Below are 21,911 nucleotides of genomic sequence, written 5' to 3' on the forward strand. Positions count from 1 at the left end.
AGCGCATGCGTAGTAAGTCAAAAAATTGCGATTGAATGAAAAATTGCACTCTTGGAAATACCCTATTTCTCAAGAACCACTCATCAGCATTTCACGAAATTTGGCACAAAATTACTTTAGGAAATAAGTAACTGGAGTATTGAAAATAATTGAACTTTAACAAAGGAAATTCTAGATATTCCAGCGACCCTTCAACAAGGGATTATTAAAGATTTCTCTGTTAAATTGTTAGCAAAATGGTGTTAACTTGTGAGAATTGTTACAAGCTTGTTGCATGCAAATTATAAAGAAAAACTAATGACTAGATTTTCTACAAATAAACAAAACCGATTTTAAAGGCCTGTTTATATTTATTCATGTTGCCATGGCAACGGCACATACGTCAGCTTAACCATAGAAAAAAAAAAAAAACAAAGTTCTTGTTGTTAACTTGCTTGCTGCCATGTTTGGCGACCGAGGGATCAAGGATTTTAAAGAAAAAGGTGAATGAAACACAGGTATCAAAAACTGTGTTCAGCCACCTTAAAGCGGCTATGTCAAGAATTAAAATATATATATATATTTTTTAATGTACAATGCTACCCTCAAATTGAGGAAAACTCCTAGAAAAACGTTAATTTAAGTAAAAGATAGTAATAAAATTAAAGGTAACAAGGATTTGACGGGCTGTAAAATAAAAGCAAACTTTAAGAGTTAAGGCTAAGTTTTTTCAGATGTCTCTTTCAAAAGAATAAAAAGACAGTAAACTAAGTACTCTGTAAGAAAATAAACACCGTTAGTTTCGTTTAAGTTCCTACTGTGATGGCATAAGGCGCGATGCTGCTACGGTTATGAGCACGTATGGTCCATACAAGGCGCGATCTCACGGTTGGTATGATCCAACAGAGAAAGCCATCGTGAAAGATTACAAGTAAACTCACTGTGCCTCGCCTCCGTTTCTTGTAATAACTTGGCAAGTTTTTCTTCCCTTTGCTTGTTTTGTTTTCTGACACGTTCCATGTCTTCACCTCTTGTTTTCTCCAGCTTTTCCTTCGCAGCTAAAGCGCTTTTAACCTGCATAAAGGAGATCGGTAACACCATCATGCTTACACAGTCGAACCTCTCCACAACGGCCACCTTGAGGAGAGAGGAAAGTGGCTGTTGTTGAGAGGTGGGTATGGGTAGGTAGGGGTGTAATATGGCACTCGCGGTTTTTCGGGGGTGCAACATATTTTTTTCTGTTGTTTTCAAACATGTATATTTTAGCGTATATAAAGGAAAATATGTCAGTAAAAACTTCACAGAAACAGACCAACGACGCGCGGCACGGATAAGTTTGGTGACCATTTCCAATAAAAAAAAATGGGTTTTGTCTACACCGTTCGTCGGTCGTTGATTCAGGACGTTCGCGCTAATAGTTTCTGCGCATCCTTAATTACTGCGCACGCAAATTCACACGCCACGTCATTCACGAGCGCGCGTGCTAAGTGATAAAATGAACAATGATAGGGCAGATGGCCATTGCTATAGCTTTTCCCGGATTTAACGATCTTGGACGTTCGGTGACCCCTATTTTTCGTTTGATGAACCATTTTTCTCTACCGATTTTCTATGTTTAGCGAAAAAAATGAAGAAAATCTATCGACTAGAAGTTTGATTTTTTTTGCAAAATGCCCCATCGGGTTCCGTTCTTTTTAGCTCTTGTTTATCTGTGCGACGGTTTCAAATGACTCTTGAGGGGTTAAGTTTTGTGAAAACGTTGGTAACATTTGGAATTATTTACGAAACAGACTCACTTCTACAAAATATGACTAAGATCGTTTGCCTCCATTGACTCACCTTCGATATTTTTAATTATAAACCCCTGTAGAGCATGCTGAATTACGTGCGCCAATTTTTCAAAATCAGGGTAGTTTTCCACACGCTTTATCTCTGAAACGAAGTCGGTGAACTCCAATTTTTTGGCATTTCTGACACAAGTAGCTCATTATCTGACTGCCGCAAAAATTAAAAAATCTATCGACTGGAAAATTTTTGGCACTTGGGACGGGTTTTAGTGGCCGTTTCTGTTGTGGAGAGGTGGCCGTCGTAGAGAGGTTAAAATAAGAGTGAATGTATGCACCGTCCGCCGGGACCAAAGAATGTGGCCGTTGTAGAGAGGTGGTCGTCAGTGGAGGCTCGACTGTACAGCGAAAATATACTATCGAGAAGCTGAAGAGGATGACAAGCCTGAGCATTTAACCTACCTCCCGTTCTGCATTATTTAATCTCTCAGTAAGTCTGATGCAGTCCTCTTTACATTCCATCCAGCAGTGTTCAGCTTCTTGAAGGCGCCGTCGAAGGCCTTCCATTTCGCTTGTTAAGCGCGTTTTCTCCTGAACAGACACAGGCAAATATGTATTTAATCAAAACTGTAACAAAATTCTCGAACGTGATTGGCTATCAGCAGCCCGATTTGAGCATTAATTGGACAGTGTATACGCGTCATGCTTGTAATTGGACAGTACGCGTCATTTTGAGGGAGCTGTTGCGGTGCACTTTGTTGAGTAAACTGCTGTGTTTTTCAGCATTCATAGCGACGTTTAATCGTTCAGCGATCAATCGATGGTTTGTTCGTTTTTCGAATTTTGTCATAGTTTTGATTAATTGGTAACAGGACATCGTGTCGTCCAATTCAGTCTGTAATCATACTCGTGATTAACAAATCGGACTCCCGCTTCGCGGTCGTCCGATTTTGTTAATCACTCGTATGGTTACAGACCGAACTGGACTCCACTCAGTCCTATTACCATTATTAATAACGCTAGATTGTTTGGTACTCTGTGGTCAGTGGTTTACAACGAAATTATGTCAGTTTGAACGTTTTGGTGAGTAAATTTCCAAGTATACCAAAAATCCTCTAAGAGATACCCTAGATATCCGTCGTTTTCTTGTTTCCTTTATTTCTGAAAGTGGATACATTCAAATAACATCAAATATGGAAAATCGCACACTTTGCACGCAATTTTTTGACCTTGCAGTCCTTTCACGATCATGATGAATGAGCGTACACATTGCGGACCCACTTTCTTGAGAACAAGTCAACAAGGGTCGGCTGATGGCTGTGTTTACTGACCTGTTCTCTTTCTCTCTGAGCTTGCTGAGCTGTTGTTTTAAGTGAGCTTAATTCCTGTGAGGTCATCGACAGCTTCGTCTGCGTTTGTTCCAGTTCTTTCTGCACGTTGTCACCAGCCTGGTGAGAGAACAAAAGTTTTAAATCACAAGCGAGTGCACTATTATTAAGCCGCCTTTTGGCCCGTCACGCAGTATGTTCTATCGATAAGATTGCGTTACGAGCAAGTGAAGGTGGGACGCTGTACTCTACTTGTCACGATGTAAACTGACCTGCGTTATTAAAGACGCATGCGCCATTATTTGACTTTTTGCCTGTTCCAGCTCAGCCATGAGGTCGACCTGACATAAAATAATAACACTAAATCAACAACAAACAAAATAACTACTTTTCAACACAGCAAAACTGGAAACAATAAACAAAAAAAGACTGGTTCACACAAACCTTATCTCGTGTGAGTCGTTCCAGCTGGTTTTCTAATGCCGAACGAGCCTCACTTGATGATTCTAACTGCATTTAGAAAAAGCAAAACGTAATTTTAAAAGAATAAAATACTCAGTAACTCTTCCGGTCAAGAGCTTTTAAAAATCATACCTTCTTCATACCCATCGCGAACCTACATTTCTAGTCTTGAAACATACCTGCTTAACAAGGCCGCTGACCTCCTCTCGGCATGCCTCGCGCACCTTCTCTCGCTCCTTCTCCATTTTCTCGCTGGATGATTTCATGTAGTTATCATGTCGTTCTCGCTCCTTTTGTAAATCTTCTTTCAGTTGCCGTACATGGATTATTGCCTGGGGACAGGACGGAACTCCGTGACACCCAAATCTACATACGCAGGCCTGATTTAATTATGTCAGTTTGTGTGAAAACACAGTGGACCATTCCGGTCATGTTTCCTTTTTCCTCTGTTTCAAAATGAGTGTTTTGTGCGAAAACATTTCTAATAAAAAAACACTAAAAAAATTCTAATTAAAAGCTTGATTTACATAAAAAATGACAAGAAACAGGACTGGTTTAGCACGAGGACTCGTCTCTTTAGTCTAATAAGCTCAACAGGCTCATAGCTCTTGGCGCTTAACTCCCGTGTCTGTCGCATTAAGCGGCTAGGAGGATTTACTACTCCCTCTAGAGCAGCCTGTCGGGTTTCCCAGCATTCTGTCACTCCGTCAGATTGCCCCAATAATTCACCGGTACCCATTTAACTCATGGTTGGAGAGAAGCACTTTGAGAGAAAATGAACTTTGTAAATATCGTTATCAGTTAACAACGGATGCAACACTGATGCATTCTAGTACAGAATAACGTACACCGATAAGGTGTACCTCTGCTTTTTCCAACTGAGCCTGCTCCACCATGTGACAACTCTTCTTCACTTGGTTATAAGCTTCAAACTCTCGTTGACGGACTTCAGCTAGTACCGCCTTCTGACCAGTCAGCGTATTCATCAGGTCATCTCTCTCCCTAAGTACAGATTAATGACACATCATGACTTACTCTTACGTTGCCAAGCTGGTACTGGGGAAAGGTAGTAATGATTAACTGACTCCCCGAGCTGTCCACGTGAGTAACATTCGTGTCACAGGATTGGCTATTTTTAGACCCTTCCGGGATTTCTGAAGTCGGGAGACAGGTGCCTGGACACCGACACAAAATAGTGTAGCGTTCAGACGCTGGGCACTTCAAGTACCATTTAGTGACCGAGTTCAAGGTCGAGTGCTTGGAAAAACGGTGTGTTCACATCAGTGCCTAGCGAAAAACGTACTCGGGCACTGTGCTCGCAAACCAAGTGTGAACATAGCCTTAAAGTGTCTATATCGTCTTAACTGTTTGTACAATTTTAGTATCTCTATGTAATTATAGAACATATCTCTACTTTATAGAGATACCAAAACCGTTAACGCCTGGCTACTAGGCTATGAACGAAAAAACGAAAGAGTTCTTGTTGTTGTATTGAAAAACTGACAGGAATAATAATAATAATAATAATAATAATAATAATAATAATAAAAAATCTGGTTGAAAAATACTAGAGAAAAATCAAATATATGTCAAAGTCGGTAGACATCATTTCCATACTACTGCAGAAACTAAAATTATAGGTAAGGGTTTCAGTTTGAGTAGTTTACACGGGTTTACATTCAATAAATCAAGAAATGTACATGAAAAGAATCTTTCTCAAGACTCTACTTGTGGATTACCTTGATTTCTTTCCACGAACTTTTTTTCCGAAATTTGAGTTGTTAAACTCGGAGTGCAGCTTTTCTGCGAGTGCGGCTTATCAGTCGATGTTTACGGTAGGCAATATGGGCACATTTAGAAGGATAACCGTAGGAATGAGACCCATATGGGAGATTAACTCTCTCACCCTTCACCTTCTCTCGATAGAACAAAGAACAACATTGAGACGTGGTTCCAATTTTGGTGTACCACTTGGCACAACAACATGGCGGCCAAAAAAATCTGCTAGAAGAACAACAGATTTTGCTACCAATAGCATTAGATTTCACATTGGAAATCTTCAGTCATCATTTCTAACTTGTAAGCATAATCTGAAGGTATAGCAGTGTTGCTTTGGATAACATTTAGTTTCTTGATTTCATATCAGGTTGAGGAAGGCTGTTGTAATTGGCCAGAGAACATTGTTAAACGAACGAAGTTACAAGCTCAGTAGTCTTGAATTTAGAATTTCGGTGATGTGACGTCAAATAACGAATGCCCTGAGATAATCACGGACGGTTTCGTTCTTACTTTGTCAGTTGATTAATGGTATCTATGGCAGCTTCACTGTGTGAATTGAACAGCACAGCAGTTTGGTGTCCACACTTGACGCACAGGGCTGGCTGGCTTCGCTACCAAAAAATAAGCACAGATATAGTTATCGACATGCAAATTCTTCTTGATTGTTTTTCTCACATTTGTTATCATGCTAGTTAGAGAGAGAGAGTCTGAATCAAGACTTCTTGTAGGTGATCAGTTCGTGTAATCTCATGACTGAACTTGTTGTCTCACTCCGCATAATTACTGGTAAAAGAAATAAAATCTTCAGTAATGTTGACGGAGTCAAGAAACAAAGTTGGCGAAACAAGGCTGAAGTTCGACCATCAGTGATGTAGTTAAGCGAATACCAACGTAAAAAGATGAGTTTTACGATAAATCAGGTCTTTTTCAAAGTATTAAACTATAAGGACTAAAGCAAAACACAAAGACAGCCGAACCGCCACGATATCATCACTGTAATATTACATGTACTAACTTAAAATTCATTAATTGTCTAACCTGTTCTTCTAGCACTTTTTGAGCTCTGTAAACATAATAAAATTAAACATCTAAAAAAAATTCGTACTTTGTTTCATCAAAATGAATAACGTATTGGTCAAGATCAATGCATGGGTCGTAGCTTTAAGCCCATTGTAGAAATACTAAATAATAAAGAGCAAAAAAGCAATTCATTTGAATATCTTCCCTTTCCGGGAAATTTTTACTACGAGTATGTACGTGACTGCTAGCCTGCGTCATAGGCTCTCAATACCGACTGTTTTTAGAGTGACACGTCCGGCTGCACCACAGACGCATACAGGCTTTGGCTGTAGCTCCCTTGTTTAAGATAAGAGGGTGAGGGGGGGGGGGGGGGGTCTCCATGCCTTAACACTACGCCCTTTTCTCTATATTCCGAGACAACTTGCGTTATGTCCTCGTTTTACCCTCCAAAAACATTAGTCTCAAAATGTACATGTATATAGTTAGTCACGGCACCGACCAAATATAGAATACACTGATCACAATGCAAAGAAAGAGCACGTCACCATGCATCAAGCGGGAAACAAAACGTGGCAAGTGTTAAATCTTGACTGAAATTGGTTTGCAACCTTACGGGTCAATAAACCATCTTAGGGCTGATACGTTGGGCTAAAAACAATGCACAGTGACGCAAAACTGGAAACCTGAATCACTCAACTATTTCGACAAGTCGACCGATACGAGATTTAGCGATTACGTAGCTTAAAGTTAAAAATCCAGCTTTAAACACTCGCCTTAATTTTGCCTGCAGCTCTGACACTTGTCTTTGGTAGTCTTCAAGTTCATCTCTGTAAAGGACACCAAATAAAAGCTTTCAGTTCAACGGACATGATTCAAATACTAGAATCAAGCTCTGTTAACCAGTGGTGGATCTAGGGGAGGGGCCCGGGGGGATCGTCCCCCTTTAATTTGGGTGAAAAAAACAACAACAAACAAACAAACAAAGAAAGGAAGGAAGAAAAGTCGGCAAGGCAGGCACCCCCCGCCGCCCAGCTCAAGGTCTGGATCCGCCACATTTAACTTGACGCAACATCAACTAGAAGTGAAACATGTAGAGCTCTTCTACTCCTTCTGCAACATCTCCGCTTACTGCTGTAAGGTTCCTTAATAAATGATAACCGACTCGTTGTCATATAAAAGGGGGCTGATAATTCATCGGATCCAACAAAACACATTTCGCTCGAAAGCGAGAGATCAACTACATGTGTGTGGATGCGTCATACACTTTCCAGGGCAAAGTCCTAGAAAACGCTGTGATTAAGCTGTGTGCTTTTCCTCTCGTTAACGTGAAAGCATAAGATATGTTACTTGTACTTTCAACAGGAATAATATGATATCACCTTGTTGAGTAGAGAAGTGATTCAAGATGTCTTGTCTTTGCGTCGTGCAGTTTACGTATTTTTTTCTGTAAAATAATAATAAAAATACTTTAGATTGGGAAACTGGATATTTTATTGGGGGACTTTGTTGATGTACGTCCTCTGTAAAACAACAACGAAAAATGACCAAATTCTGCGTTGTGTGGAAAACTTGAACCACAACGGATAATTTTTAAATTTATACTTCGAATTTAATGCTGTGTTCCATAACCAGTTTCAAGATAGTTTTGACAAAGAGAAACTGAGTAACTGACTTTAGAGCATCGTGAGATTCGTAGGTAAAATATAAAGCTATTACTTATTTTACCACAATTGCTGCTAATCTCGCAATCTAATTAGCTAATTTGCCGTTGTCGATAAAAGTCCAGACAACGATGCTCGCGTCAATGTGTCACGCAATGCCTTTTTCAGCTCGCGCTCTGAAAAAAAAAAAAAAAAAAAAACATTTTCTTTGATGTTGATATTGTGGTAAAAAACAAATCGACATTGTCCCGGGCGACGCCGTCGCAGCTTCTTAAACTCCCTAATACGTTCATGAATGACCTGGATGTTCTGTTAACCCGCGATTTGAGCGAGTTTTTCAATCCCATCGGGCCTCCGGCAGCACAATCTGGTTGAAGCCGTAACCTCAGTAGCATTAAGGAATGTGTACCCGTGTTTCAATAATAAAGACTGAGAGACTGTGGACAAAGCTGTGAACAAAGATGGAAGTGGTTAGCTGTCACGTGATAATTTCCAGTGTGTTGGTTGTGACCCTGTTAAGACGTTAAGAATTTTTGTTATATAACTGGAAATTTCCCTCAAAAGCGCGCGCTCTCATTGGCTACCTAACACAAGACACCACAAGACACCTAACAATGGGACTGTTTCCAGCCAAGTGGGCAGTGGTAAGTGGAAGTGGGCAACATTGCATTTTCTTCATACATAAGGTCACTTTTTGGGGAGACCTCTTTTCAGCCTAAGCTGTTGTTGGAGTTCAAAAATATTGTAAGTTCGTTGAAATACTCAGTACCATTAAATTTGGGGGATATCATATGAAGATCTTTAACAATTATTCCACGGGCGCGTGTTGGACATGAGATAGTAGATAACCAAAGAGGCGCGTAGCCCCAAGCTGGCTTTACTCTTCTCATATCCAACAAGCGCGAGTGGAATAATGATTTTATCAAAAACGCCCCAACAATATAGAAAACTAAAATAAAACTAAAAAGCCCCAAGAAATCACGTGTACAGAACATGGTATAATGGCTCATACCCCATGATGGCTAAGCCAAAACTCTCGAAATGCATTACCCAATGATCCAGTTTTAATAACATGTGATATTCTTCCGTTTCGGCTGCATCGCGTCACCTGTTTCAGTTAGACTAATCGCACGCCAGATAAAATATTCGTGACTGATGGATTACAACAGGTGACATAAATTTTTCAGAAGGATATTCATATTCATATTTTATGACGAAAGAAGTTGTTTTTCGGGCTGTGTATTTCTCATTTAATAATAATAATTATAATAACCACCGAGGCATTAGTATCACGGTTTCCTACGGAACCAAAATTCGCCTTATAAATTTTTTAGAAGGCTACTCATAATGAATGACAAAATATGTTCTTTTTCAGGCTTTTTATTTAACATTTACTACCGAGGTATTAATATCACGATATCAGAGGATTGAAAGTAATAAGGAAGCAGTATCATTCCAGTCTTCTTGTAAAGAAAACATAGCACACAATTGTTAGGAGTTTTGCTTGGGATATGGATGCTGTAATATTTACCACAGACTAGGGTATTGATAAGATACGCTGTGAAATAATCAAATAACACATAACAGTTTTCGAATAAAAGTGTTTCTGTTTTTTTTTTTTTTCTTTTTTAAGCACGTACTACAAGGCAATATTTTAAATCTTCAACCCGAATATGAGTAAAAGTGAACTGCGAGTTTGATCTCCATGAAGTATCTCTCACAAAATATCTCAATTTTGTGAACTAACCCTATGAACAGGACAGCATTTCTCTGATTGTCATCTTCACTGCTTGTTTTACGTCACTGATCTTCCAGCAATAAAGAAAAGGATTTAGCGACGAATTCAAGTAGGCTAGAGTGATTGTTAATTCCCAAGCGAGAAAATAGGATACAGATTGTCTGTCGTATCGGAAACAGGCTGAAACTATGCAATATGGTAGATAACAAACAACTAATGCTAACTGCACCCATAGTGCACTGAACACTGCCTTTCTGTATCGCGTTAAGTTCAGTGGAATTCCTTGGCTTGGTTGTTGAGTGTGGTCTTGTAACTGCGTTTGGCGACGACGGAGTGTGAGGAAAATCTTTGTGTAAGCGGAGATCGAGATCACTACACACAGCGAAATGACTATCCAGCCATACCAGAAAGTGATATGATCATTAATGAGGTACGATGTCGCACCGAGAATGCTCACAACCCAAAACACAACTACAATAACATATGTTCGCTTTAAAGTTACAACCTGTCTGTACCTCAGCTCCAAGAACAGAGCGAGAAGTCTGTCCACGCTTATTGCAGTCACTGTTAACAACGAGACTCCAGATAGAGTATAGCAGGCTACAAAATGGGAGGCAACTGCGTAAGGACACAAATCCCATTTCTCCTGAACTCGGGATATCAAATAGGAAATATGGATAGGCTGTACTATAAGGCCAACGCAGAGATCAGTTGTTGCCAGACACTTAAACAAGACTTTGGATGGAGGATGAAGGGAAGACTCTTTGCGAAGAGCAATTAGAATCAGAGTATTCCCAAGAAAGGCTGTGACTGATAGAATAATGTCCAACGCTGCAATAAATAACAACTCTCCATGTATTCCGTCCGTCAAACTGACAGAGCAAAGTTGTTGTGAAAATGATTCCGTCTGCTTTCCACCTCCAGTTACGTTTGCCGTCGCCATTTGTTCCGCAAGTGAGATTAGCTGTTTAAGTGAAAGATGTTTCTCAAAATCCACTCAGGATCATTTGATCACTCGAAAGCGACGGCGATTCTATATTACACTATCGGAACCGCCTTTTATGCACTGAATTAAATGCTATCAAGATGGTTTCCAATTCAGAGCTATCTGACAGATGGTTCCATATGTGTATGTTTGCGCTGTAGATTAGCTGCTACTTCACTTACTAATGTTGGAATTCTCAAAATGTTTCACTTGTTTGGTGGAATAGCTGACGGTCGTTCGGTGCAAGCGATAACGGAATTGTGTCGAGTTTTACTTTCAGCTTGAGAACTGGCGTGATTTCACAACTTTTTGCCGTTTGACTGACGTTTTCACAGCGTAAGCGTATTAATTCACCTTAGTTGTAGATAGTTTCAATACAATTCGTTTCGATACAAAGTCAACCTCGTTCCCAAGGTCTTCTCCACTTTTCCCAATGGCGTGCGAGGAAAAATCATGGCAAAGGCTGAAATAACGCCCCCGTTAATTGGCTTATTCATACGAGAATGCTGATTTGTTTAAATAATCCTAACGAAATATGGCGCAAAAAGACGGACAAGCTAAGGGCTGTTATAGTAAGTTGCAATGCAGCTCGTTTAAAGTGTTGTTTAATCAGAATCCCATTTACAATTCGAAAGGTAAGTTTTTAGATCCGTTATGTTTAAAAGTTGCAAGATGTAACCCATATCATAGAAACAGAAATAAATAACGAGCGTAAGATTCGCCGATAGCGATCTAGCACGCCTCAAGCGGTCACGTTCTGTTTTATTTGTTCTATATTCATGCGCGATAAGATTTTGATCCTTGCTATTTTATTGATGTACAATCTATGACGTCAGAGGGTAACAGCGAATGTTGACAGGCGAGCGCCACTGCAGGCTAGGCTGCAGGAAACAATAACCTCCATTTTTCTTACAAAATACAATTCAGCGCGCGCAAAAGGACAATAAAAAAAAACAAACAAACATGGCGTCTATACAGCGATCATTTTATTTGCACAATGCTCGAGCTATGTGTGCTATTTTTCTTCAGAACTGATCACAGTGTATTTATGGTTTTAGTCTCTTATCAGAAATGTTTGTTATAAAACGTAACGATTCAAAGAACCCAGCAATTCGCAGATTTTTCTGTTACCGAAAGAACCCAGTTAAATGCAGCGCATGCGTAGTAAGTAAAACAATCGCGATTGAATGCGGAATGGCTTTCTAGGAAATAAGCTCATTTCTCCAGAACCACTCATTAGAATTTCACGAAATTTGGCACGAAAACATTTCAGGAAATAAGTAACTGGAGTATTGAAAAACTTTTGAAATTTAACTGAGGAAATTCAAGATATTTCAGTTGTCCTTCAACAAGGGATAATTAAAAATCTCTTTGTTATTAACTACTATGACTGGATTTTCTGCAAATAAAGAAGAAGCCTTGTTTATATTTATTTATGTTGCATGGCAACGGCACATATGTCAGCTTAACTATCAAAAACCCGAAGGTTGCGTTGTTAACTTGCTGTTGCCATTTTTGGTGACCAAGGATCAAGGGTTTTAGGGTAAAAGGTATATGAAACACAGAAATCGAAAACTGCGTTCGGCCACCTCAAGCCGTCAGAACGGCTTGCATAAGATCCGCTCAAAATTTTTCTATAGCTATTCGAATGGCAGACATTATCCGTTCGAACAATATCCTGTGCCGTTCGAACGTTTACAGCAACCACCGTTCGAAATTATTTCTTGGGCCGTTCGAACGGTAATTGAAGTCGATTTAAACGGCTTGAGCATCCGTTTCCCATCCGTTAGTTTACCGTTCGTTTTGACAGTTTAACGGATATCCTTTTATGCATGTTTTCGCGCGATAGGTCACAAATATTCTTGGATACTTGTCTGCGGGCGCCATCTGTTCCGAGAAACTACCAGTTTTCACATAATGAAGATGGAGGAAGACTGTGAGCTTTGAGGAACACGTTTAGAATGTCACGGACAAATATCCGTGCATATTTTCGCGCCAAACGGTGCTTGTTGTGTTTATTATCTTTCATATATTTTTAAACAAGGGCACTTTTTGTGAGACCTCTTCTAAGGAGCCATGACATTCTGTAGGCATTCACAACATCACTGGTTGTTAAAACTAAAAAGTGTAATACTCAGTTTAACAATTTAGTTGAGATTAAAACCGACGTGCGAGCATCGAGCGCAAATTTTGAAAACTGGATGTCACTTGGGAGATGTCATCTGATGACAAAAGAAGTTTCTTTATAAACTGTTTATTTCTTATTGCTGCCTTCTTAGCATGTAGTATTACGTTTTGCTTCAGACATAAATTTCGCCACAATTATAAAACAACCACGAGATATTTCATAACGGAATGCTTATCGATTGACGCCTGATAAAAATCATACTACTTTGTTCCGATAACATGGACCCGTATTTACCTTAACCTTATTTACATGACAAAGAGAATACAGTCATAGTGTTTAATAACTCGGCAAAACAAAGACTAAAGCTGTTACTGATAACGAAAACATGTCCACAGCTTTTTACAGAGTTCTAGAACATTTCAATTGAAAGCGTGTCGTTTAATACTTTTTTTTTTAATTTTTTAAATACTGTCTATGTGCAAGATATTTCTGCAAAATTTACGTTGAGCGTAAACTACTCAACACTTAACAGAAACTCACGCTTTCCAACATACAGGGAACAACACTGGGTAATGTACAGGAACAACTTTAAGAAACAAAAATTATACGGAAAGAAAGGAACTCCTGATGAAATAGAAGTCTAGTTGAACTCCACACATCATCAGAATTAAAGAAAATATTCCAAACTTATTGATTTAGATTATGGTCCTATTCTCCCAGAGGAGAGCCAGGACTAATGATGATGATTATGACGACGACGACGACGACGACGACGACGATGTTTTAGATTTACTCTGAGAGGAAAAACACGGTCGTGCAACACGACAATCACCTAACTCCACAGACAGCAAATTGCTTCTCTAATTGTCGTCTTTACTGCTCGTTTCACTTCAGCAATCTTCCAACAATAAAGAAACGGGTTTAACGAAGAGTTAAAGAAAACTAGAGTGGTCGCAAATCCCCAGAGGACAAGATCGGAAGAAGATAGTCTTCTATAACTGAACAATGCTGCTAATATGCTGTATGGTAGATAACAGACCGCTAATGCCAACTGCACCCACAGCGCACTGGACACTGCCTTTCTGTATCGCGCTGAGTTCAGTGGAACTCCTTGGCTAGGTTGTTGAGTGTGGTGTTGTACTTGCGTTTGGTGACGACGAAGTGTGAGGAAAATCTTTGTGTACGAGAAGATCGACGTTACTACACACAACAATGTAATTACACAGCCATACCAGAAGGTGATCAGGTGATTTTTTAAGAACGATGTTGCACCGAGAATGCTCACAATCCAAAACATAACTACAACAACATATGTACGCTTTAAAGCTACAACTCGTCTGTACCTCAGTCCCAACAACAGGGCGAGAAGTCTGTCCACGCTTATTGCAGTCATGGTTAACAAAGAGACTCCAGACAAAGTATAGCCGGTTACGGAAAAGGTGCCTAAGACGTAGCGACAAAGATTCCATTTTTTCTGAGCGAGAGCCATAAAATAGCAAACTTTAAGAGGCTCTGCAATAATACCGACACAGAGATCGGTTGTTGCCAGACAACTAAATAGGAGTTTGGACGGCGGATGAAGGGAAGACTCCTTGCGAAGGGCGACTAGGATCAGAGTATTACCAAGGAAGGCAGTGATGGAAAGGAAAATATCCAACACTGAGATAGATATCAACTGGTCGTGTATTCCGTCCGTCAAACTGACAGAGCAAAGCTGTTGTACAAATGATTCAGTGTGCTTTCCACCTCCAGTTACGTTTGTCATCGCCATTATTTTGCAAGTGAGGTCAGCTGTCTAAGCGAGAGATATTTCTCAAAATCCACTCAGGATCACTTGATCGCTGGAAAGCGACGGCGATTTTATACGTATACCATCAAAGCCGGCGTTTATATACTGACTTTTTCACCACCAAGATGGTTTCACATGAGCAATATCTTGAGTTGTAGACTAGCGCTTACATTGACTTACAATTGTTGGAATTCCCAAGACACCACACTGGTAAGGTAGTCAGAATGCCTGACGGTTATTTCATGCTAAAAATCCACCATCACAGCCGGCGTCTATGCACTAAATTTGTCACCAACAAGATGCTTTGAGCTCACGTGTATTTGAATTCTGTCGATTGTGATTGTCAGATTGACTATACTACCGACATTATTAGAAAGCTTTTTATTGATCACTGACGTTTTCACAGCTTCAGTGGAAGTCATTAACATGCTTACTGCAGCAGTTTTTTCTCGTTTAGCTCTGTTATTATTTTTGGTGACCAGCTTCTTTGTGTATTTTAATTTTTCATTTAAATATATTGTGCGGGGTGGCCGGAGGTTTGTGGAGGGGTTCATTGTAGTTTACAGCTCGGCTTTGGATGTCAAGTCATTCTGCGTGTTTTTCGCTGCCGGACTGTTCTCCTGTTCGACACAGGCTGTCGAACTTAGTACATGTATCTGACAAAGTTTAGCTAGGCCTAATGGAGACGATACCCTGACGGATTGTCTTTCGTATGCGATCATAGTAGTTATATCTGACGAAGCATCCTGAGTCGATCGCTGAAACCAAAATACTCCCATAATCAGATTTTAGATTTCTTTCATTCAATTATGTGGCAAACATGTTGCATAAGGCATATTTTCAGGGAAAAATAGGAAATTTTCCTTACAAAAGGTGCTTAAATTATCAACATCTTACTGACGGCTGGGTTTCACAATAAACAACACAAGCACAAGCGTAACTACATTGACAAGTCAGACTACTTATTCCACTGTAGATTCATGCTTCAAGCAAACATACAAGTACAGATCGGGATCAAAATGTTTCTTTTCCCCGCTGTTCCACTTATGCTTACATTCACCTTCCGCTGATGAAAAGGAACACCGTTTAAACACAAAGGAATCTTTTATGTGGTGCCTTAGAAAACACTCGTTCCGTTCATCTTGTTTTACACGTGTGCGTTCTACTTGTTTTAAACTTGCGCTTGTGTTTGTCATGCGAGTAAAAACCCATAAAATGCTGTCAAGTAGCGCTTTTTATTGAAAAAATTCAATGATTCCTTAACCAGCCGCTCCGCAGTTACAGGGATTGAAAAACCGGTTTCTCGGGGAGGCAGCACTTAAAGGAGCTTTGTCTTTAAGTTTTAAATGTGTCCAAGTGCGTTGTTCAGTGTAGTCCGTGCTAACCTTCTCTATCCTTAGCCATCCTTGTTCCTTTATGTATTATTATTATTCTTTGGCGTTTTCAGTTTTTCAATCTTAGTTACCTTTTTTTTTTTTTTTCAAGTTTCCTTCAATTTAAGGTTATTTTTTTACGCGGCCAAATAAACTTAAAATACCGTGACTGAGCTCCTTAAACTTCTCTAAAAGAGAACTTTTCAAAATAAAAATGAGCGATAGAAATTTTACACAACGTTTCGATGTCGTCATGACATCATTATCAAGTGACAAGAAAATAACGTTATTTTCTTGTCACTTGATAATGATGTCATGACGACATCGAAACGTTGTGTAAAATTCCTATCGCTCATTTTTATTTTGAAATGTTTATCAAAATTTAATCTCATTCAAAAGAGAACTTACAGATAAAGTGGTTGTCTACAAAAGGTGGTCGAACAAGGGAGTTTCACAGCAGTTTTCCGTAGTTTTGACACTTACCACTTCTTCTTCAAGTTGGTTAACAAATTTCCTTTCATTGGCGGACATAAAGAGCTGTCAAGAATACAAAGAAATCACAGTGTTATTTTAACACCCGAGCCTGTATTACGAGAGAAATGGTGCTCGGCCACACTAACTATGTCGGCCATGTCCTTTAATGCTTTAAACGTGGGCCGTACATTGGACCAACTGACTCAGTTTAACCATGCCAAATTTGGACTTTTACTGAACGCAAGCAACAAACCATAGCGTAAAATTATCTAGTTATAGAGACGTCTTCACATCTGATGGATTAAAGCGTCCTCTGTATATTTCTATATTTCTAGTGTGCAATTATAAAACTGAAACTTCTAAAAGGATAACCGGGAGTCTTGCCTGTTAGATGTCACTCAACTGCTACCATAATCAGTCAGTATAAAAATTACACTAAATGTAGGCCTGAAGCATGTTTTACTGTACATCTTGTTTTAGGATATTCTTAATCATCAGAAGCAAATATTACCACGATCCATAATACCAATGCGGGTGCATCGTTTGAAAACACATCAAGTAGTAAATGTACAGTAATATCTTAAATATAATTACGAAGGATCATTTACGTCATGCACCGTACCTGTGAATCAACGGCGTCCATTTCAAATGAAGTCTCCATAGTAGACCTCTGCTGCACTCTTGGCATCAATGCCTTTCTAGGATCATGATCCATAACTGCCATTTGTGCCTTCCTATCTGTGTCCCTTGCACTTCTTTCTTCATCATCTGGATCATGTTCCTTCGCTCTCTGCATTTCCTTGCCTGTGTTTCTCGGATGTCTCTCTGTGCTTGCCTCGCCGTGTAACCGCAGTTTAGATCCTTTGACATCACTGTCCTCAATGTGTCTGTCGTCATCATCATCATCATCACTATCGTCACAGCTAACCCTTCGTGCTTGAACCCCTAGAGTGTCCTCTCTGGTATTTGATGGCGACTGGTCCTAATATTAAATACATTAATAATGTCAGACTAGAGATTGAATCGCCTGTCCTGGTCATTTCTCATGCACTGTGATCAATTTCCTCATCCAACACTAGTAGTTTAATTCTGAGAGAAGAAACACCTAAAAATAGTAATGGTGAGGGTGTGGGCAGGGGCAGGGAGTAGGGGGCAGGGGGTGTAATAAAATCATTCCATCCAGGGAGGGTACACAAAGTACATTAATAAAGACATGGTGTTGCTTCTTATTGTGAAAACTGGGATTAAAATTTTTGCTATCTAGGCCAAGATGAGCTGTGTGTATTACAGAGGGGATAACTATGCATTGTGCGTGGAATTACAGGCTGGAGATTGTAATATCACACCTCATCACTGTACAGATTACACCTATAATGCCCATATCTCTTTTTAACCATTGTAAAAAGAGTACAATATGCATTTTCTAGCATGAGGTGAAGTGGTGTTAACCATGCACACAAAATTATCACATCACATGACTTGACAGCATAAATCTTATAATATAAAAATTAAATTTATAAAATTTATAATAAAATAAAAATAAAATTTATAATAAAATTTATAAATAAAATTTATAATATAAAAATTCATCTTATAATTCAAATCAAATATCAAAGATAAGTATGTGAACAATGCATAAACCAGTTAACTAAGACACATACTTCAAAATCAGTTTGCTTTTCCGCTGATAGCACTTGCGTAATGGCTTGTGTCTTGAGCTGATCAAAAAGAGTCTCATTTTCTGTAATCACAAGTTCTGCTCGTTGCTTCAATGACTCTAAAGCATCCTGGAAAAACAAAGAAAGTCACTGACATGTAGTCATTTAGACTACTGTATCTATTTTAGTGCAAAATTTTTTGGGGGGTCTAAACTTTTTCAAACCAGTTTGATTTTCATTTCCTTTCGTTTCACATTATGGTTTGACCATATTGAGGAATGTTTTTTTGTAAAGATGTTCAGTTCAAAAAGTGTTGCATGCCTGTGAAAACCAGTTGCCCTCCTTTGGGAAAAATAATGAAACGCTGAAAAATCAAAATCACTCTGATTTGAAACCTCTGGGAGTTGTTGTGCAACCACAAATGTTGACGGAATTGTGAAACCATTCCAAAAAAAGCAGTGGCCTACATGTATGTTACTTCCAGTCTGTGGCTTTGGTATAACTTTCAATGTTTGCTAGTCTTGCTCAGATCAGCTTCTTTAAACTTATGCTCAGCCCTGACACACACTTCAGTGAGAATTACAGAATTGCAGGTCCTTTTTTGACCTCTATATTTTCTACTTTGCACATCAACCGGTTATGGGGTGTCTAAAGTTACATGTAAAAGTAACTTGGACACATTCAAGATGGCTGACAAGAGAAAATGGTTGAATTATTCCTCATGCTTTGTCATGTGCATCGAATATACTGTTTTTTAACATAATTATGTTATATTGATTTAATGACTAGCTTGGGGCCCCTTGCTAGAGGGCCACAAAGCACCACCCCAATTATAATTCAGCTTTAACTAGATCTGAACACTACATGCAGGGACCATGTCATGCTGTGGGCTGCCTGCTGCTTGGGATTCTCTAGATTTCCAGGGTCCATTTATCATTTAGCAAATTGAAATTTACCCGTTGTACGAGGATGGTTGTGCACTAACTCGGCAGCAGCTGTCATACACAATGCAGTCCATTCTACACTCTACTGGCTTCTGGTTGTTACTCTGCTCATAGATTCGGATTGGCAGTCTGCACTTGATCATCGCATTGCAAATGTAGTGACGACAGTCCAGCAATGCCTACCTAATTTACCTGCATTTGCACTATGCTATTGTTTACATCTCCAATTAACTTGCATGGCAGGCATCACAATTTTTGTTTTTCAGATCTACAGCTCTAGTTTGGTGCCTCAGGGTTAGGTACCGTGGTCTGGAGGCTGTGCCTTTGTAGCCACAAGCCACTTGATCCTGTTCTGGGTTGATCCCCACCTGGAGACCCCATCAGTTTGGCTTGTGGGGACTGTGGTCCAGTTGGGCAATGGTGATTGACATCACCATGGGCGACCTCTCAGGAAAAAGACATTCATCCAGTTCAAATGGGGTAAGCTAAAGGCTGAGTGAACTTAGTACATGTAGCATCCGATTCAGGGCAGGGGAGGGAGAAGAATGCTCCTTGTTTCTTTACACTTCACAAAGAACAGTCAAGCACTGGCAGCAAGGAGACATCTTATCTCTAGTGACTAGGAATGAATCAGACTTACTTCTCCTTCCCTAAACTGGCATTGCACAATCATAGCAGTTGAAGAGTGTTGTAAAGCATCAGAACCACTATACACAATTTCATTTCAATATTGATTTTTGACTCACCTTGTAAAACTCGACTTGACCCTCAAGATGTTGGAAAATAGCAACCTGGTTGTCTAAAAGGTGAGTAACTTCATCTGTACTGGGCAAGTAGCTTCTATCTGGGGATAAGGGTTGGCCATTAGGTGCTCCACCCTACAGTATAGAATTCATTTAAAAGTTACAAAGCAACAAATGAGACTGAAGCAAGCCTTTTGAATGTGCTGTTCTGGAAAATAATTCCATACTCCAGACCTCGCATGGGGTTTTTTTTTATTCCATGAACTTTCCGCAAAATCAGCCATATTTAGGCAAATTTGTCTCTGAGAATCTCGTGAAATTTGACTTTTTTCCCGCAATCTATCAGAAGCCCTGTCAATGTGATTTCTTTTGTTTTATTCCCGTAAGCCTCATACATTTATCAAAATTGGCCTTTTTTGTTGACTGTCACTAATGCACCACTTCATACTCACTGGCTTCGAAAAAGAGCCTAGAGGTCTCGGTTCCAAAATTTTAGCCTCATCATATCGCTGGAGTAATGTCTTCAATCTTGCCACTGAAAGCAAAGCAAAACAACTGATTTCATCAACAAAGTCAGTTAAAAACAAGGGAAAACAATCTGATGTACGTTCCTGATACCAGTATTGTTTTCATCTTAACATACTTTTTCTCCAGTTTGACATTCTGTCCACTCTAAAACGGTAAATTCAGCTACCAATAGGGAGCTTGTTAAAAGTAATCTCCAGAGTGGATATTTTTCAACATGCCAGCTGATATCACAAAGTTAAATTTAGTGTAGACTCAACCATGCATTAATATTTGTTACGCCAAAAGCTCAAAGACTAAAGATAAAATGCTGAATCTTTAATTTGTCCAGATTGGTGTGGTCTAGGGACAGAAATGCTACCATCATTTATTAATCCACATTACAGTGTAGACTGGACACTGAGCCTCAGAATCCCTACAGTAGGTTGATCTTAGTGAACTTTCAATTCATCAACATGGTATGTTCTTTTATCAGTGTTATGGTCAGAGTTGGGTGCCATAATTGAATAGCTGTTGGTTGACACAACCTGACATATATACCTTCCTAAGTAGGTATGATTTCTTGACAACTAGTGTCCCTTCTTCAGTTCTCAAAATTATATTACATATTATAGTATTATCAATTTCTAAAATGGACAGTGTTAAACATCATTTTCAATATATATATATATATATTTTTTTTTTTTTTTTTTTTTTTACCTGCCGAGCTGTAGGCATCTCCTTTGAATATAAACCTCTTGGAAGCAGGAGACTTGACAGGTGAATTAAGTGCATATCTCAGTGGACCCAAGCTTTGGGAAGCTCTCTCTGCATACAAGAGACAGAAAACGTAAAACTTTATGAAAGTGGCAAAAGTTCAATTGAGGCCCTACACTACTGTAAAATGATTTTTAAACAATTTTAGTATCATTTTACAGTAGTGCAAGGCCTCAATTGAACTTTTGCCACTTTCATTTAAAATGCTACCGAAGGACAACATCCAACGATTAGTAAATCTTATGTTTACAGAAACGAATTTAACACATCCTCCCAAATGACAGAGAATATTGACTGACTCTTACAAGTACATGTGCAGCCCTGCCAGTGTGTTCCAGTAGCCCATGATTTACTGCCTACAGACATACTGTACAGCAGTAAGCTCAATTATTTGCTGCCTAGACTGTACTTCACCCTGAAGTTCACTAATCCTTACTGATATATAGCTTATCCATTTCAAACCTCTATTATCCTGCTATCCTGCCACAACACATGAATATTAAGCACACGTCAAGAGTGTGATAGAGTCATTCCTTAGAGGCTGTTTAGCTTAATAAGCTTACATGAATCGATATGATCTGATTTTATCTGACCAAACGTTACGCTAAATTCATCAGTTAGTTTGCCTACCTCGAATCGCTTTCTGGTAATCTGAAATTGGTTCATCTATATCAAACATTACTCTTTTGAGACCTTTCTACCGCATTTGAGAGAAGACACTGAATGAGTTCCTCGTAAAACCCATAAAAAGTTCTATGTATACAAAGAGAGATCTCAAGAGAAAC

At 39.2% G+C, this 21,911-nt stretch overlaps 3 protein-coding genes across 4 annotated transcripts in view; all 3 read right to left on the reverse strand.

Annotated features, from left to right (window-relative positions):
* Positions 1 to 21,893, reverse strand: part of LOC110057377 (serologically defined colon cancer antigen 8 homolog) — a 25,188-nt gene extending 3,295 nt beyond the window's left edge. Inside the window, exons 1-18 of one of the 2 annotated variants that reach the window (XM_020763963.2) lie at positions 21,757 to 21,893; positions 21,070 to 21,177; positions 20,298 to 20,380; positions 19,849 to 19,980; positions 18,162 to 18,287; positions 17,123 to 17,482; positions 16,510 to 16,563; positions 7,732 to 7,796; positions 7,126 to 7,179; positions 6,371 to 6,395; positions 5,843 to 5,943; positions 4,417 to 4,555; positions 3,733 to 3,885; positions 3,536 to 3,601; positions 3,364 to 3,432; positions 3,095 to 3,211; positions 2,226 to 2,354; positions 921 to 1,053 (exon numbers count right to left, since the gene is read on the reverse strand). In XM_020763963.2, coding sequence (XP_020619622.2) covers positions 921 to 1,053; positions 2,226 to 2,354; positions 3,095 to 3,211; positions 3,364 to 3,432; positions 3,536 to 3,601; positions 3,733 to 3,885; positions 4,417 to 4,555; positions 5,843 to 5,943; positions 6,371 to 6,395; positions 7,126 to 7,179; positions 7,732 to 7,796; positions 16,510 to 16,563; positions 17,123 to 17,482; positions 18,162 to 18,287; positions 19,849 to 19,980; positions 20,298 to 20,380; positions 21,070 to 21,177; positions 21,757 to 21,805 — 1,963 coding nt within the window. In that variant the 5' untranslated portion in view covers positions 21,806 to 21,893. Of the gene's footprint in view, positions 1 to 920; positions 1,117 to 2,225; positions 2,355 to 3,094; positions 3,212 to 3,363; positions 3,433 to 3,535; positions 3,602 to 3,732; positions 3,886 to 4,416; positions 4,556 to 5,842; positions 5,944 to 6,370; positions 6,396 to 7,125; positions 7,180 to 7,731; positions 7,797 to 16,509; positions 16,564 to 17,122; positions 17,483 to 18,161; positions 18,288 to 19,848; positions 19,981 to 20,297; positions 20,381 to 21,069; positions 21,178 to 21,756 lie in introns of both variants that reach the window. The other variant, XM_089291156.1, reaches the window with a different exon arrangement.
* LOC110057383 (adenosine receptor A3-like) lies at positions 9,617 to 10,739 on the reverse strand. Its single transcript, XM_089291216.1, has one exon. The coding sequence runs from the start codon at positions 10,692 to 10,694 to the stop codon at positions 9,762 to 9,764; it is 933 nt and encodes a 310-aa protein (XP_089147342.1). The 5' UTR covers positions 10,695 to 10,739; the 3' UTR covers positions 9,617 to 9,761.
* LOC110057382 (adenosine receptor A2b-like) lies at positions 11,721 to 16,449 on the reverse strand. The gene has a single exon (XM_020763971.2). The coding sequence runs from the start codon at positions 14,633 to 14,635 to the stop codon at positions 13,697 to 13,699; it is 939 nt and encodes a 312-aa protein (XP_020619630.1). The 5' UTR covers positions 14,636 to 16,449; the 3' UTR covers positions 11,721 to 13,696.
* Positions 21,894 to 21,911: the final 18 nt, after the last annotated feature.

Source organism: Orbicella faveolata, unplaced genomic scaffold (genome assembly GCF_042242905.1).
Source record: "Orbicella faveolata isolate gen_17 unplaced genomic scaffold, um_ofav_v1 contig_24, whole genome shotgun sequence".
In the NCBI taxonomy this organism is placed as follows: domain Eukaryota; kingdom Metazoa; phylum Cnidaria; class Anthozoa; order Scleractinia; family Merulinidae; genus Orbicella; species Orbicella faveolata.